This window comes from Lemur catta, chromosome 7, assembly GCF_020740605.2.
Source record: "Lemur catta isolate mLemCat1 chromosome 7, mLemCat1.pri, whole genome shotgun sequence".
Lineage (NCBI taxonomy): Eukaryota > Metazoa > Chordata > Mammalia > Primates > Lemuridae > Lemur > Lemur catta.
Genome location: NC_059134.1, coordinates 97,965,326 through 97,976,623, shown reverse-complemented (window position 1 = coordinate 97,976,623; position 11,298 = coordinate 97,965,326). Strand labels below are relative to the sequence as shown.

Genomic DNA, 11,298 nt, shown 5'->3' with positions numbered 1-11,298 from the left:
AAAACCACTATGCCAAAGATTCTCCCATGTGCCAGGCTCCCCAATCCTGCTTGCTATGATTTCAGACTTACAACTTCTATTTTCATTTTTATATGTTGTATGTGCTTGCCTGATCAAATCTAATCCCTCAGGAGACATAAATAAAACATAAAGTGAAATGAAGAAAAAGAAACTATTGAAAATAGTTATTCACCTAATAGATGTTCACTGGGCTGAAAGCAAGTAATAAATGTGAAAGGTTTAGGACAATAAACAAAGAAAAATTATTTCCTCATTGTCTGTAACCATACCTTTTAATTCTTCTTCCTGATTTATCACATTTCATGGACAAATACACTTGACCACACCTTCTGACATTGCTCAATATTTGCTCAAGTGAAAAAGGCTGAGGCAGACCGAAGGAAGGGCTCTCGTTGCCTTCTGCCCATCACCCGATAAATAGCCAACCAAGCCTTCAGCACTCCAGAACACCGTTGGAGAGATGAGACGACCACACTGGCTGCCCCTAGCGGGGCTCTTGCTGTTTTCTCTTATTTCAAGCCAAGTATGCACGATCTGTGGTGAGTACACTTTGAGCTAAAATTACTCTAGTGTGATAGCCTACTGAAGGCTGTTGACAGGGGACATTGTGTAGAATTTCTTGAGAAAAGATCCTATTCTAATTCCATATGTGACTTGACCCCATTAGTGATGGAGATGGTGAGGAAAGTGGCACCACAATGTAGGTTATTTCAAGAGGAATCATAGAGTGAGCTTGTTAACTTGCCTGCCCGCTCATTCTAGGTTCAGATCCTTTCTAGCACAGCATCCTTACCAAGTAACTGTCTACCCTTGTTAATTTCCAATGACAGAAAATTCATGACCCCAGAGACTTTTCAAGATCGTGGAAAATGATCTTTTGGTTTTGATATGCAGCCGATTTTCCTGAAGTTCAACCCATGATTGGCTTAACCATTTGTAACTACATAGAAAAAATAATAATCCCTTTCAAGTAATGAGGACTACATTCTTGTCATTAGTTTAGATGTTCCAAGCTGCATACCTCCCTTCCTTCAACTTTTCCCCAGAAGACATGGGTAAAAGTCTCATCATCTCTCCTCTGGGTGTTGGCTCCAGAGATTGTTTGGTTCTATTAAATAATAGTAAAGTAGGAGAAATGAAAACTGGGTTCAGGTCTAGTTTAAGCTCTTAGTAGTTGAATAATGACCCAATGTTTCTGAATTTCTTTAGTTTCATCCATAAATGGAGGATAATGAAGGGAAGGTATTGAAACAAAGATCTCCTGGAGTCTGAAGCAGCTCCCTGGTGCATGAGTTCCCACTTGTGAGACTTTACTCTGGAATTGAGTTTCAAACCAGTCCAAAGATGACTATGTGGTACTGTCTGTGGCTACAGCTTCCTTGTGCTCTGTAGCCAATAAGAAGAGATCAGAAAACAAACTTTTATTCATATAGGCTAAAGCACAGAATCTTCCAACTCTGATTTTTCTTCCTGGCCTGACATTTTCCCTGTTGGATCCTAAGAATAGAGGATCTCTATGGAGACTTTGAAGTTCAATTCATGTACAAAATAATTTAATTTACCTTTAGCAGTCAAGAAGGCTGATTTGGGTTGTTGATCAGGAACTAAAAAGCCTGTTTCAGTGCTAGAAAATCTGCTGAAATGGGTGCTTCCGCAAAATCTCAGAGAGACAACTCACAATGGTCTCATGTGCTTGCAACAAAGTGACCTTCCTACAATCACTCCATTCAAATCTTCTTGAGTCTTTATTTTAAAGTGAAGAAAAAATGGCCAAGGGAAATCACATTTTCTAGATTCTCAAGTCTAGTGATAAAAACTCCAGTTGACTGCAAGTAATTATAAATATATATATATGGCATTGTACAGTTTATTAAATGGTTTCTTGTCCAATATCTGTAAGGCAGGTGTTAATAGCAACAATTTTAAAATGAGGAAACTGAAGGTTAGAAAAGTTACATAACTTATTCACAGTCATAAGTTAAGGAGCACAGAGTCCAGCCAAGGTCTGACTGAATCCAAGGCTCATATTCTTCTTACTCTCCCACTAACCCATGAGACAATATGGAAATGAGTAGGATTTTTGGCTACTCCTCAAGATTCTGAGCAAATTATGTTGAGAAATTGTCCTACGTTTCAAGTGATAACTAACTCTTCTTATTCTCTGCTGTTCTTTGGGGGCTCTGGATTCTCTTTTACTTCCACAGTATAATGTGACTTCCCTCAATTCCTGGAGTTTGGACATGTTGTAGGCTAAAACTGGAGGGTTTTCCAAAGAGTGTGTAATGCTGAATAAGGATCTCAATGTCTGGCCAGCTGGACAATTAGACAATGAAGTTTTGGGGTCAATCACCAATGTAACAGGATTTTTGCCTGCATTTCCTCAATATTAACCCAATTGATTTAGAAGAAGATGGAGAAGGGAAGAACTGAATCCAGGAAGTGGAAGGTACTTACGACTGGGAGTCAGAAGACGTGTATTCTAGTTTCAGCTAAGCCTCCAATTAGAGAACTTTCTTTAAGGACACTCTCTCTGTAGGCTTCATGTACAAAATTAGGGAATGGTACTCTCTCTCCCAGGCAGGACTGATATTCTGCCAGTACACAAAGGTAAGGCTGTAACAGGTGTTAACATTTTCATGCTGGTTGTTAAAAGAGTAAAGTCTGGCATGGGGGGTTCCAGACTTGCCTTTGTATTATTCCACCAACACAGTCAGTGGCCACTGGATTGGTCTAGGTCTTCACCATGCCTGTTATTAAATATTTTAATATAACCTCTGCTCCAAGTCTTCACATTTTCTGAGTGTGTGTTTCTTATTTCCTTCCTTCTCTGCCACAGAGGTAAGTAAAGATGACCTCCGCCTAAAACCTCTGTTGAACACAATAACCCAACCAAAATATACCAGGGCAACCAAAGCTGCCAGTGTCCTGTTGTCCATCAGAGTTGTCGGGATCCAGAACCAAACCCTAGAGCAACAGCTGCTCCAACGAGTCCGAGATGGTGCGGAACGGAAAGGTGAGTGCCTGTATTCTCAGGAAGATTTAGGAAAAGATCTACCTTTCTAAAAGATTATCTCCAGCTATTCCTAAAAATTATGTGTCCAGAGTATCCCTGCTACATCTATTCTAGCTGTATAAAACTTGAGGTGGCAGAAAGGTCCCTCTAGAGATAGGTCTTGCTTCTTTGGGTCCTAAAAACCATTTTCCTTCAGGAAGCCAGCAAGAAAAGCTATGGACTCTTATCCATTAATACTGTTACATAAGCTAGCTGAGTTCACAACCCCAGAGATGTGGACCACAACTAAGAAAACTGACCATGGAGAGGAAACCAGGGAGCAGTGAAAATTTGAACTGGGTTTGAGTCCACAGTCAGCCTCGAACGAGTCATGTCAATACTGAGCCTCAGTTCTCTACTTAATATAAGTGGGGAAATGAAGCTACCTTTACCTACCTCGTAACATTATTATAAAAATTATGAGAAGCCTCAGAGTTTTTACATTTTATAAGGCAAAACATAAAAATCAATTATTACTATCCTGACAAGCTGGTATCACACAGAGGAAAAAAAACTCCAATGTCTTGTTATTTATCTATTTACCTTCTTTTTTCATTTTTATAAGAATTTTGTAATTCCAAAAAGATTCCATGATTTCATGGAAAAGACTAAGATCTAGCTTGTATTTATACAGTCCTTCTATAAAAGACTCTGCTTTAGGGATAAAGAAGAGAGAATAAAATATTAGTATAGTTGTGCACCACATGACGGACTGCATATATGATGGCAGTCCCATGAAGTTATAATACTATATTTTTACTGTACCCTTTCTATTTTTGGATATATTTAGATACAAACTTACCATTGTGTTATGCTGGCCTACGATATTCAGCATAATAACATGCTATACCAGTTCATACGACTGTGTAGAGTGGAATAGAATAAAGTCATGATAGGCAACATAAATCACAAGGAAGACAGGAGGCAAAAAAAATCATAAGCATGTACCTTGTTAAGCTTGAATACTTTTCTTTTCAGTGGCGAATTTAACCTCTGGACAGCTTGCCTTGATTATAATGGCTTTGGGAGCATGTCACAGCCATGATGAAAACTTTACGCATGATCATCGCCTGATCAGCCAGCTAGAAAATAAATTCCAAGCAGAAATTAAAAATATGGGTAAGAATCAAATGTTTAGAGACCATAGACAACCTTGTCTTCTCCTCCACTGATTCAGAACTGTATGAAGTTTCCCTCCACTCTTTTCTTCTCCTCTTCATCCATTTATCCCACTGTATCTTGCAGGTCACTCTCCTTCCTTATTTCAGCATACATCTTGAATTTTCTTTTTAAATATGTTCAACTGATCATTGAGCCCATGTCAAGTGCTACTTTACAGATGATGGCAGGCAGACACACACACGCGCACGCACGCACACACACACACACACACACACACACACTCCATGTTCTCTAGTCCTCCAGGAGCTTGGCTTTTAGACAAATAATGAATTACACCAGAAATAGCTACACAATACAGGACACTGCATCATAAGTACCAAAGCATCTAATACCAGCATAAGAGATAAAGATAACCAAAGTACTTTATCACTAGGTAAAACAGATTGACCATGGTGGCCTCTAGTAAGGCGCATTGGTTTATTTCAACGCCCACCCAATATTTATCCTTTTATTCATTAAGTCCCTCTGATCCCATCATCCTTTGAGATGCTGGGAACTTGTGCTTCTACTTATGGTTCCAACAACTTCCTATGGAAAGTGCAAGAGGCTTGGAGGTGGGAAACCTGTATTCTGGTCCTAGCTCTGTAACCACCTGAATATCTGGATAGCATCTTAATCTCTTTAGGGCTGGGTCCCCTCAGTTATAAAATGAAAGGAGTTGAGTGGAGTTTGGTGGCCCTTGAAAGCCTTTGAATTTCTCAGGTTTGATGATTCTGTGGGTGATCTCCCCCTTCTATTACTCACCTCTCCTTAGACGTAGAGAACTGGAAATAATGTAAGCAGGAATAAATCAAAAATGTATTACTCCAGTACTACTTCTCTGAGTAAGGTTTGTCTTTTCCCTCTGCCAGAAGAACATGATGACAATCCACTGACTAACTATTACCAGCTCAGCCTGGACGTGTTGGCCTTGTGTTTGTTCAATGGAAGCTACTCAGCCACCAAAGTTGCTGAAATCTTCTCTCCTGAAAATAAAAACTTTAATTTCAGTGGCCAGTTCTCAGTAGGTGAGTCACTAAATCCAATTCGCTTGGTACAGAGGACATGGTCATAAGCAAGTCTTACCCTGTGGGTTTTTCTACCAGTAAGTAACTGGATCTTTTTTTCTCTTCTCTTCATCTTAAGTCCCCTAAGAAGAAAATTTTCTTTTGGAGGAGAATGGATAATGGGTGGACTTACAGCCTCTTTCTAGATTTGTGGTATAATAGAAAGATCTAGTTCCTACCCCAGCTCTTCTTTGAGTTATATAACCAATGGATGTTAACTCTTGATCCTAATTTTTAAAATGAGGATAAAGGGTGAGAATATTCATATAAAACATTTTAGGAAGTATAAGCTGTAGAGAAAAGAAATGTAGTGGAATTCATTTATCTTAACAGAGCCTCTTTCTCTAATTTATTGGGACAATTTGAACATGTGGATTGACTTGAAAAATACAACTTCTCCAGTGACAAAGTCTGATATTTTAATCAATAAGGTATGGCTTCATCTTGGAGAAAGACCAGAAATTTTTCACTGTGTCAGTTTAAACATCCCAAAAGAAGTCTCTAGACAGCTCAGCCCCTATGACTCCAAATGCACAAGCTCACCTTTCTCCAAGAAGTTACAAGCAAACCGCCATTCAGTATTTCTAGACAGTAAGGAGAAAGTGAGGTTTCTCATACTCCTTTTCCTAGGAGAGACGGAAGGCACCAGTGAGGCAAAGACATAAAATGTAACCAAAACTTTTGTACCCTCATAATATCCTGAAATAAAATTAAGTAAATAAATAAATAAATAAAATAAAAAGCAAAAAATAAAAATAAAAAAAAGACACAGGAGGAACCAAGTATCAAGCCAGAAAAAGAGCCCTTATCCCAATCTCTTGCCTCATCCTCTCCCTTAAGGGCATTTACTGGGTAAAAATTCTGTTAAGTACTATTTTCTAATCAGTCTTCTAAGGGAACTCTTAATTGCGTTGCAAAGACATATTTGTCTGGTGCATCATCCCAGGTTTTCTCAATTCCTTTGCCAATATGGCTGAAAGATTGGAGAAAGATGGAAAAGATGGGAGGAATTAGGATGTAAAAATGGAAAACTGTCCCTGTGTATGCACCTACAAATCCATAGGTGTTTTTATGACCCAGGTATGAAGTATTAAGTATGAGGAACCTGGCAACTCAACATTGGGCAGGAATTTTGAAATATTTGCATGGTTAGTTCTGGAGCAATGATTGTTGTACCTTGAAATCCTTCTCTCCCATCATCAATGAGCATGACCAACCATTCCAGTTTCTCCAGATCTGTCCTGCTTTCAGCACTAAAACCCTTCAGCCCAGGTCAAACTCGGATGGTTGGTCACCCTATCTATGACATTCTGTGTCCTGACAGATACTGGTGCGATGGCTGTCCTGGCTCTGACCTGCGTGAAAAGGAATCTAACGAATAGGCAGATCAAAGCAGGGGGAACGGATTTAGAGAGGATCACTAATCATGCAAAGTCATTGGTAAAGAAGATTCTGTTTGAGAAAAAAGAAAATGGTCTCCTTGGAAATGTGTTCAGTACAGGAAACGCTATGCAGGTAAGTCAGCTGGTAAAGCGGGAGGCAGAGGGGAGTCATGGAGGAAAGCAGTCTCTCTACCCTTTCTTGTTGGCCTCCTGAGACCTTGTCCATTCTGTGTTTCCTGTCCCAACTTTGATTCTGTTCAAGTGATTCCCCTCCCCTGCCTGAAATGTATCCTTCTCACCTTCAATCTTTACCTCCCCATATCCAGTGCTCCTAGGAAGCTTTTCCTAATTACAGTCTAAGAAATTCTAGAGTCTACTGCAATCTGTCTTGTTCTATCACATGCAATTTTACACTTTACCATATACAGTAGTCTCCCTTTACCATGTTTTTTTTTCTTTTCACTGTTTCAATTATCTACAGTCAACCACAGTCTGAAAATACTAAATGGAAAATTCCAGAAGTAAATAATTAATACGTGTTAAATTGTGCGTCATTCTGAGTAGCATAATAAAGTCTCATACCTTCCTGCTCCATCCCACGTGGCATGTAAATCATCCCTTTGTCCAGTGGTTTGTCCACACTGTACACACTCCCTGCCTATTAGTCACTTAGCGGCCATCTTGGTTATCAGATCAACCCTGCACAATAACTCTTATATTAGTGCAGTGCGCACCGTCTGGGGGATGGACATGCTTGAAGCTCTGACTCAGGTGGGGCAAAGGCAATATATGTAACCTAAACATTTGTACTGAATATGCTGAAATAAAGAAAAAATAACCGTTATATTACTTAATAGTGACCCCAAAGCACAAGTGTAGTGATGCTACAGTATATTGTTATAATTGCTCCATTTTATTATTAGTTTATTGTTGTTAATCTCTTACTGTGCCTAATTTATAAATTAAACTTTATCATAGGTATGTATGAATAGGAAAAAACATAGTATATTTAAGGGTCGGTACTATTCACAGTTTCAGGCATCCACAGGGGGTGTTGGACATTCATCTTAGGTCTCCTTTTACAATAGTTTGTCTGTCAACAATATCTACAGAGGCCCTCCTATATGACAGGTATTTTTCCAGTGTAGGAATACAGGAGCAAATATGGCAGAGAAAGTCTGTTCTCATTGGAGCTATTATAGCTTGTGTTATTAAGCAGTTCCCCACCTCCCCACCCAAAGTAGTTTACAAGCTTTTTGACAGCAGAAAATACAGCTGAGTTATCTAAGGTGCCTCCTATGTAGTAAATGTTCAGTAAATACTGAATTGCTGGTTTCTCTCTCTCTCTCCCTCTCTCTCTCTCTCTCTCTCTCTCTCTCTCTCTCTCAGGCCCTTTTTGTGTCATCAGAGTATTACCAAGAAAGTGAATGGAATTGCCAACAAACTCTGGACACAGCGCTCAACAAAATGTCTCAAGGAAAATTCAGTATTCCAATTGCTGCAGCCCATATCTTACCTGCTGTGGTGGGAAAGACCTACTTGGATGTTAACTCTTGTGACCCTCATTCAGGTATAAGTTCTAAAGAGCCAACTGTTTTGCCTTTCACCATAATGCCAAAAGCATGTGAGATTTAGGTGTCCTTCTGGACCCAAAGTAACCAGATAAATCTCTGGAACAGTTCCCAGAGAGAATTGAGTTCTCATTATGTCATCAGGAATTACAGCCACCTGAGGATTTGCTCTTAACTGGGTGCTAGATGTCATTCTTGGCTCAAACATTGATAAACAAGGTATACTTGATGACGTGATGTCTACCTCCAAAGGTATATTTTCTGAATGTCGGATATAGAGAGATCTGAGCATTATTCCCAACCTAAACAAAGTATAGAGGATCTCTTTTGTGACTCTGACTTTCCATTGTCCAAGTGGAAAGAAGACCTCTGTGTGGAAGGAATATGCAATATTCTAAGAACATCATAGCATGAGTGATTTATTCAAACAAATGATTTTACAACATGTATCTCTGTACATTCCTTGCTCTGCCACTTAAAGTTTTAGGAACCTTGGACAAAATGTTTAACCTCTAAGCTTCAGTTTTCTAATGTACAAAAGTGGTTGATGACAGTATCTAACATAGGTTTTTGTGAGGCCTGAATGAGATGATCCATGTGCCATGACTAGTACAGTGCCTGACACTTGATGTGTTTTCAGGAAGTGTTAAGATATAAGAAGGATAAAAAGGGCAAGCATTATTGTATGCTCTACCAAGGCAAAAACAAAAAATAGTCTAGTTCTTCTGTGAGAAATGGGAGTTGGGGCATCTGAATTGCTTAAAAGCTGGGATTTAAGCCAAATGCCATCATTCACAAGCCGATGAGTTTCTGGTTTTAGTTTCTGTTTTAGTTATATGAGAGATCTGCTTCTTAATTGATGATACTTGCTCCTTGTAGCAAATCCATCTTTTTTCCATAAAGGAAAAAAAAATCCTTTGATAGAGGCTGAATAGGTGTACAATCTCTAACATAATTTTTATTATTCTGAATATCGCTTTTGGCTTTTCTGTCTCTGCCAGGTAACTTCAACATTTCCACTCCTGTGCCTATAACTGTGGCACCTCATAAGCCACAGTATATCTGGGTCAATTACTCTGTGATCAATGAAACGTATTCCGCCAATGTCACCGTGCGAAATGGTTCTGTCTTCCTGGATGTAATGAAGGAAGCTCAGAAACAGAACAAGACTATATTTGGGTGCGTCTACCTATCCTAAGGTTAAGGTGTTTATGTCATTTCTAAAGACTCAATAAGAAAACATCTGCAGTGAATCCAAAACACATTTAAAACACTTCTGGATCAGTGCCTTTGCTAACCATCCCCATCTCACAGCAGGAATTTAAAAAGGGAGGTGAGATATTTCGTCTTCTAGCACATAATAGGTATTAAATTAATGTTTATTTAATGGATTAATCAATCCCAGGGCTTCCTCTTATTTCAGCAAAACTCCTTCAATAAATAGAACCTCATAAGTCAGACATTTGGGGTTTACAATGGTGACTCTTAAATCCCTGACCCCTTTGAAAATCAGATAAATGCAATGAATGCTCATCCCAACAAAACGAACATACATACAAAATTTGGCATTTAAATTGGGGGTTTCACAGATGTCCTGAAGCCTCTTCATCCCCCTCTTTCAAGAAATTCATGGACCCCTAAATTCAGGTTCCCTAGCTTAGGAGGCCAAATATTAAAATTAAGATATTGACTTTGCCTCTGAAAAGTATCACTTAATTGGCTTCTTAAATCTACTTGACATTTATTGTGTTTAAAACATAGTGTAGGATGCTATAAAGAATAATTATATATATAATATGTATATTTTAAAGGCTGCCTTCAAGGCCTTCCAAGAAGGTATATGGAATATGAAACAAACATTGACCATGTCACTTTTTAATAAACACAACATGAAATATCAGATTATTCTTTCCTGTCCCACTTTCCTAAGGGAAAATCCACCAACTTATGGGACCTCTGGGACTTGAGGTTAACACTTTCTTCTGCTGCATTAGTATCTTCACCAGTTGCTACCTTGGGGTGGAGGGTTGAAGCTGTTGACCAAAAGGTGTCTAGTATGGCTGGAAGTGGGGCAGAAACCATGGACATCCTTTCTCTAATTTAGCATGTAGAGTGCCAGCATCAGAACCATCTGGAGTGTTTATAAAACATGCAGATTCCTGGGCCTCAGCCCAGACCTAAAAATCAAAGTATCTGGGAATAGGGCCAGGAAATCTGCGTGGTTTTTTTTGCAATGTCATCAAGTGATTCTTATATTCATTAAAGTGTGAGACTTGCTCACGTAGGGTTTGCTTTGAACATTCTAAAGGCCTGTAACTCGTTTTCTGTTCCCCACAGTTTCACTGCGGTGGAGAGTGACTGGGGCTGTTACATCATCTCTGTTCAGGGCCTAAACGCCAGCAGTAAGGACAGAACCTACTGGGAACTTCTGAGTGGAGGCAAACCACTGGACCAAGGTACAGAAAGACCCACAGGGTGAAATGCCGAAGCGTTCAGGCGTGTGAGGGTGTGAGCTTTGTGGGGGATGTCCCAAGGGGTTGGGAGAGAAAATATCCATTGTTTGGTGATTAAGTGGTCAAATCATTTGAGCCAGTTCTCGTTCTTCCTTTTCAGGAGCTGGTAATTATGTTGTCCACGAAGGAGAAAACTTGCAGGTTCGTTGGAGCAAATACTAATAAGCTCAAACCTTCCTCAGCTGGATAAAAGCCTTTTGCAGTGGAAATCCATGCAGAAATTGGCCCCATCCCTTCCATTTTACTTATCCTAATTCCAATAGGATAGTCTATAACTTCCCCTTCTCTCTCTGCATGTTCAATAAAAGACTAACAACTATACAAAAAGCATGTTCTAAGCACTTCATTTTTTAAAGGATTTTAGAAGTTGTTAGAGGGAAGACCACCTCAGGAAGAAGTATAAAGAGATTAGACCACATGTCTAATGGGGGTGGGGTTCTACTCAATGTTTCCCCACTAACTATCTAGGTGACCTTGGGCAACTGGGTAAATTGGAGATAAGGGTCTAGGTCTAACGTTCATGAGTAGCAT

The 11,298-nt window shown here is 39.4% G+C and overlaps 1 protein-coding gene across 1 annotated transcript; it reads left to right on the top strand.

The window, feature by feature from the left end:
• Nucleotides 1-372: 372 nt before the first annotated feature.
• TCN1 (transcobalamin 1) lies at nt 373-11,097 on the top strand. The gene is made up of 9 exons (XM_045558160.1): nt 373-560; nt 2,858-3,034; nt 4,052-4,192; nt 5,107-5,262; nt 6,626-6,816; nt 8,073-8,253; nt 9,256-9,433; nt 10,592-10,710; nt 10,868-11,097. Exons 1-9 carry the CDS (start codon nt 482-484, stop codon nt 10,927-10,929), a joined length of 1,284 nt encoding a protein of 427 aa, XP_045414116.1. The 5' UTR covers nt 373-481; the 3' UTR covers nt 10,930-11,097.
• The last annotated feature ends 201 nt before the right edge of the window (nt 11,098-11,298 follow it).

Bases quoted from the DNA above. Each gene is read 5' to 3' on its own strand.
- TCN1 (XM_045558160.1), top strand. From the start codon at position 482: ATGAGACGACCACACTGGCTGCCCCTAGCGGGGCTCTTGCTGTTTTCT. The intron at 4,193-5,106 runs GTAAGAATCAAA...TCCCTCTGCCAG, and splicing joins AGCAGAAATTAAAAATATGG to AAGAACATGATGACAATCCA. The intron at 5,263-6,625 runs GTGAGTCACTAA...GTGTCCTGACAG, and splicing joins CAGTGGCCAGTTCTCAGTAG to ATACTGGTGCGATGGCTGTC.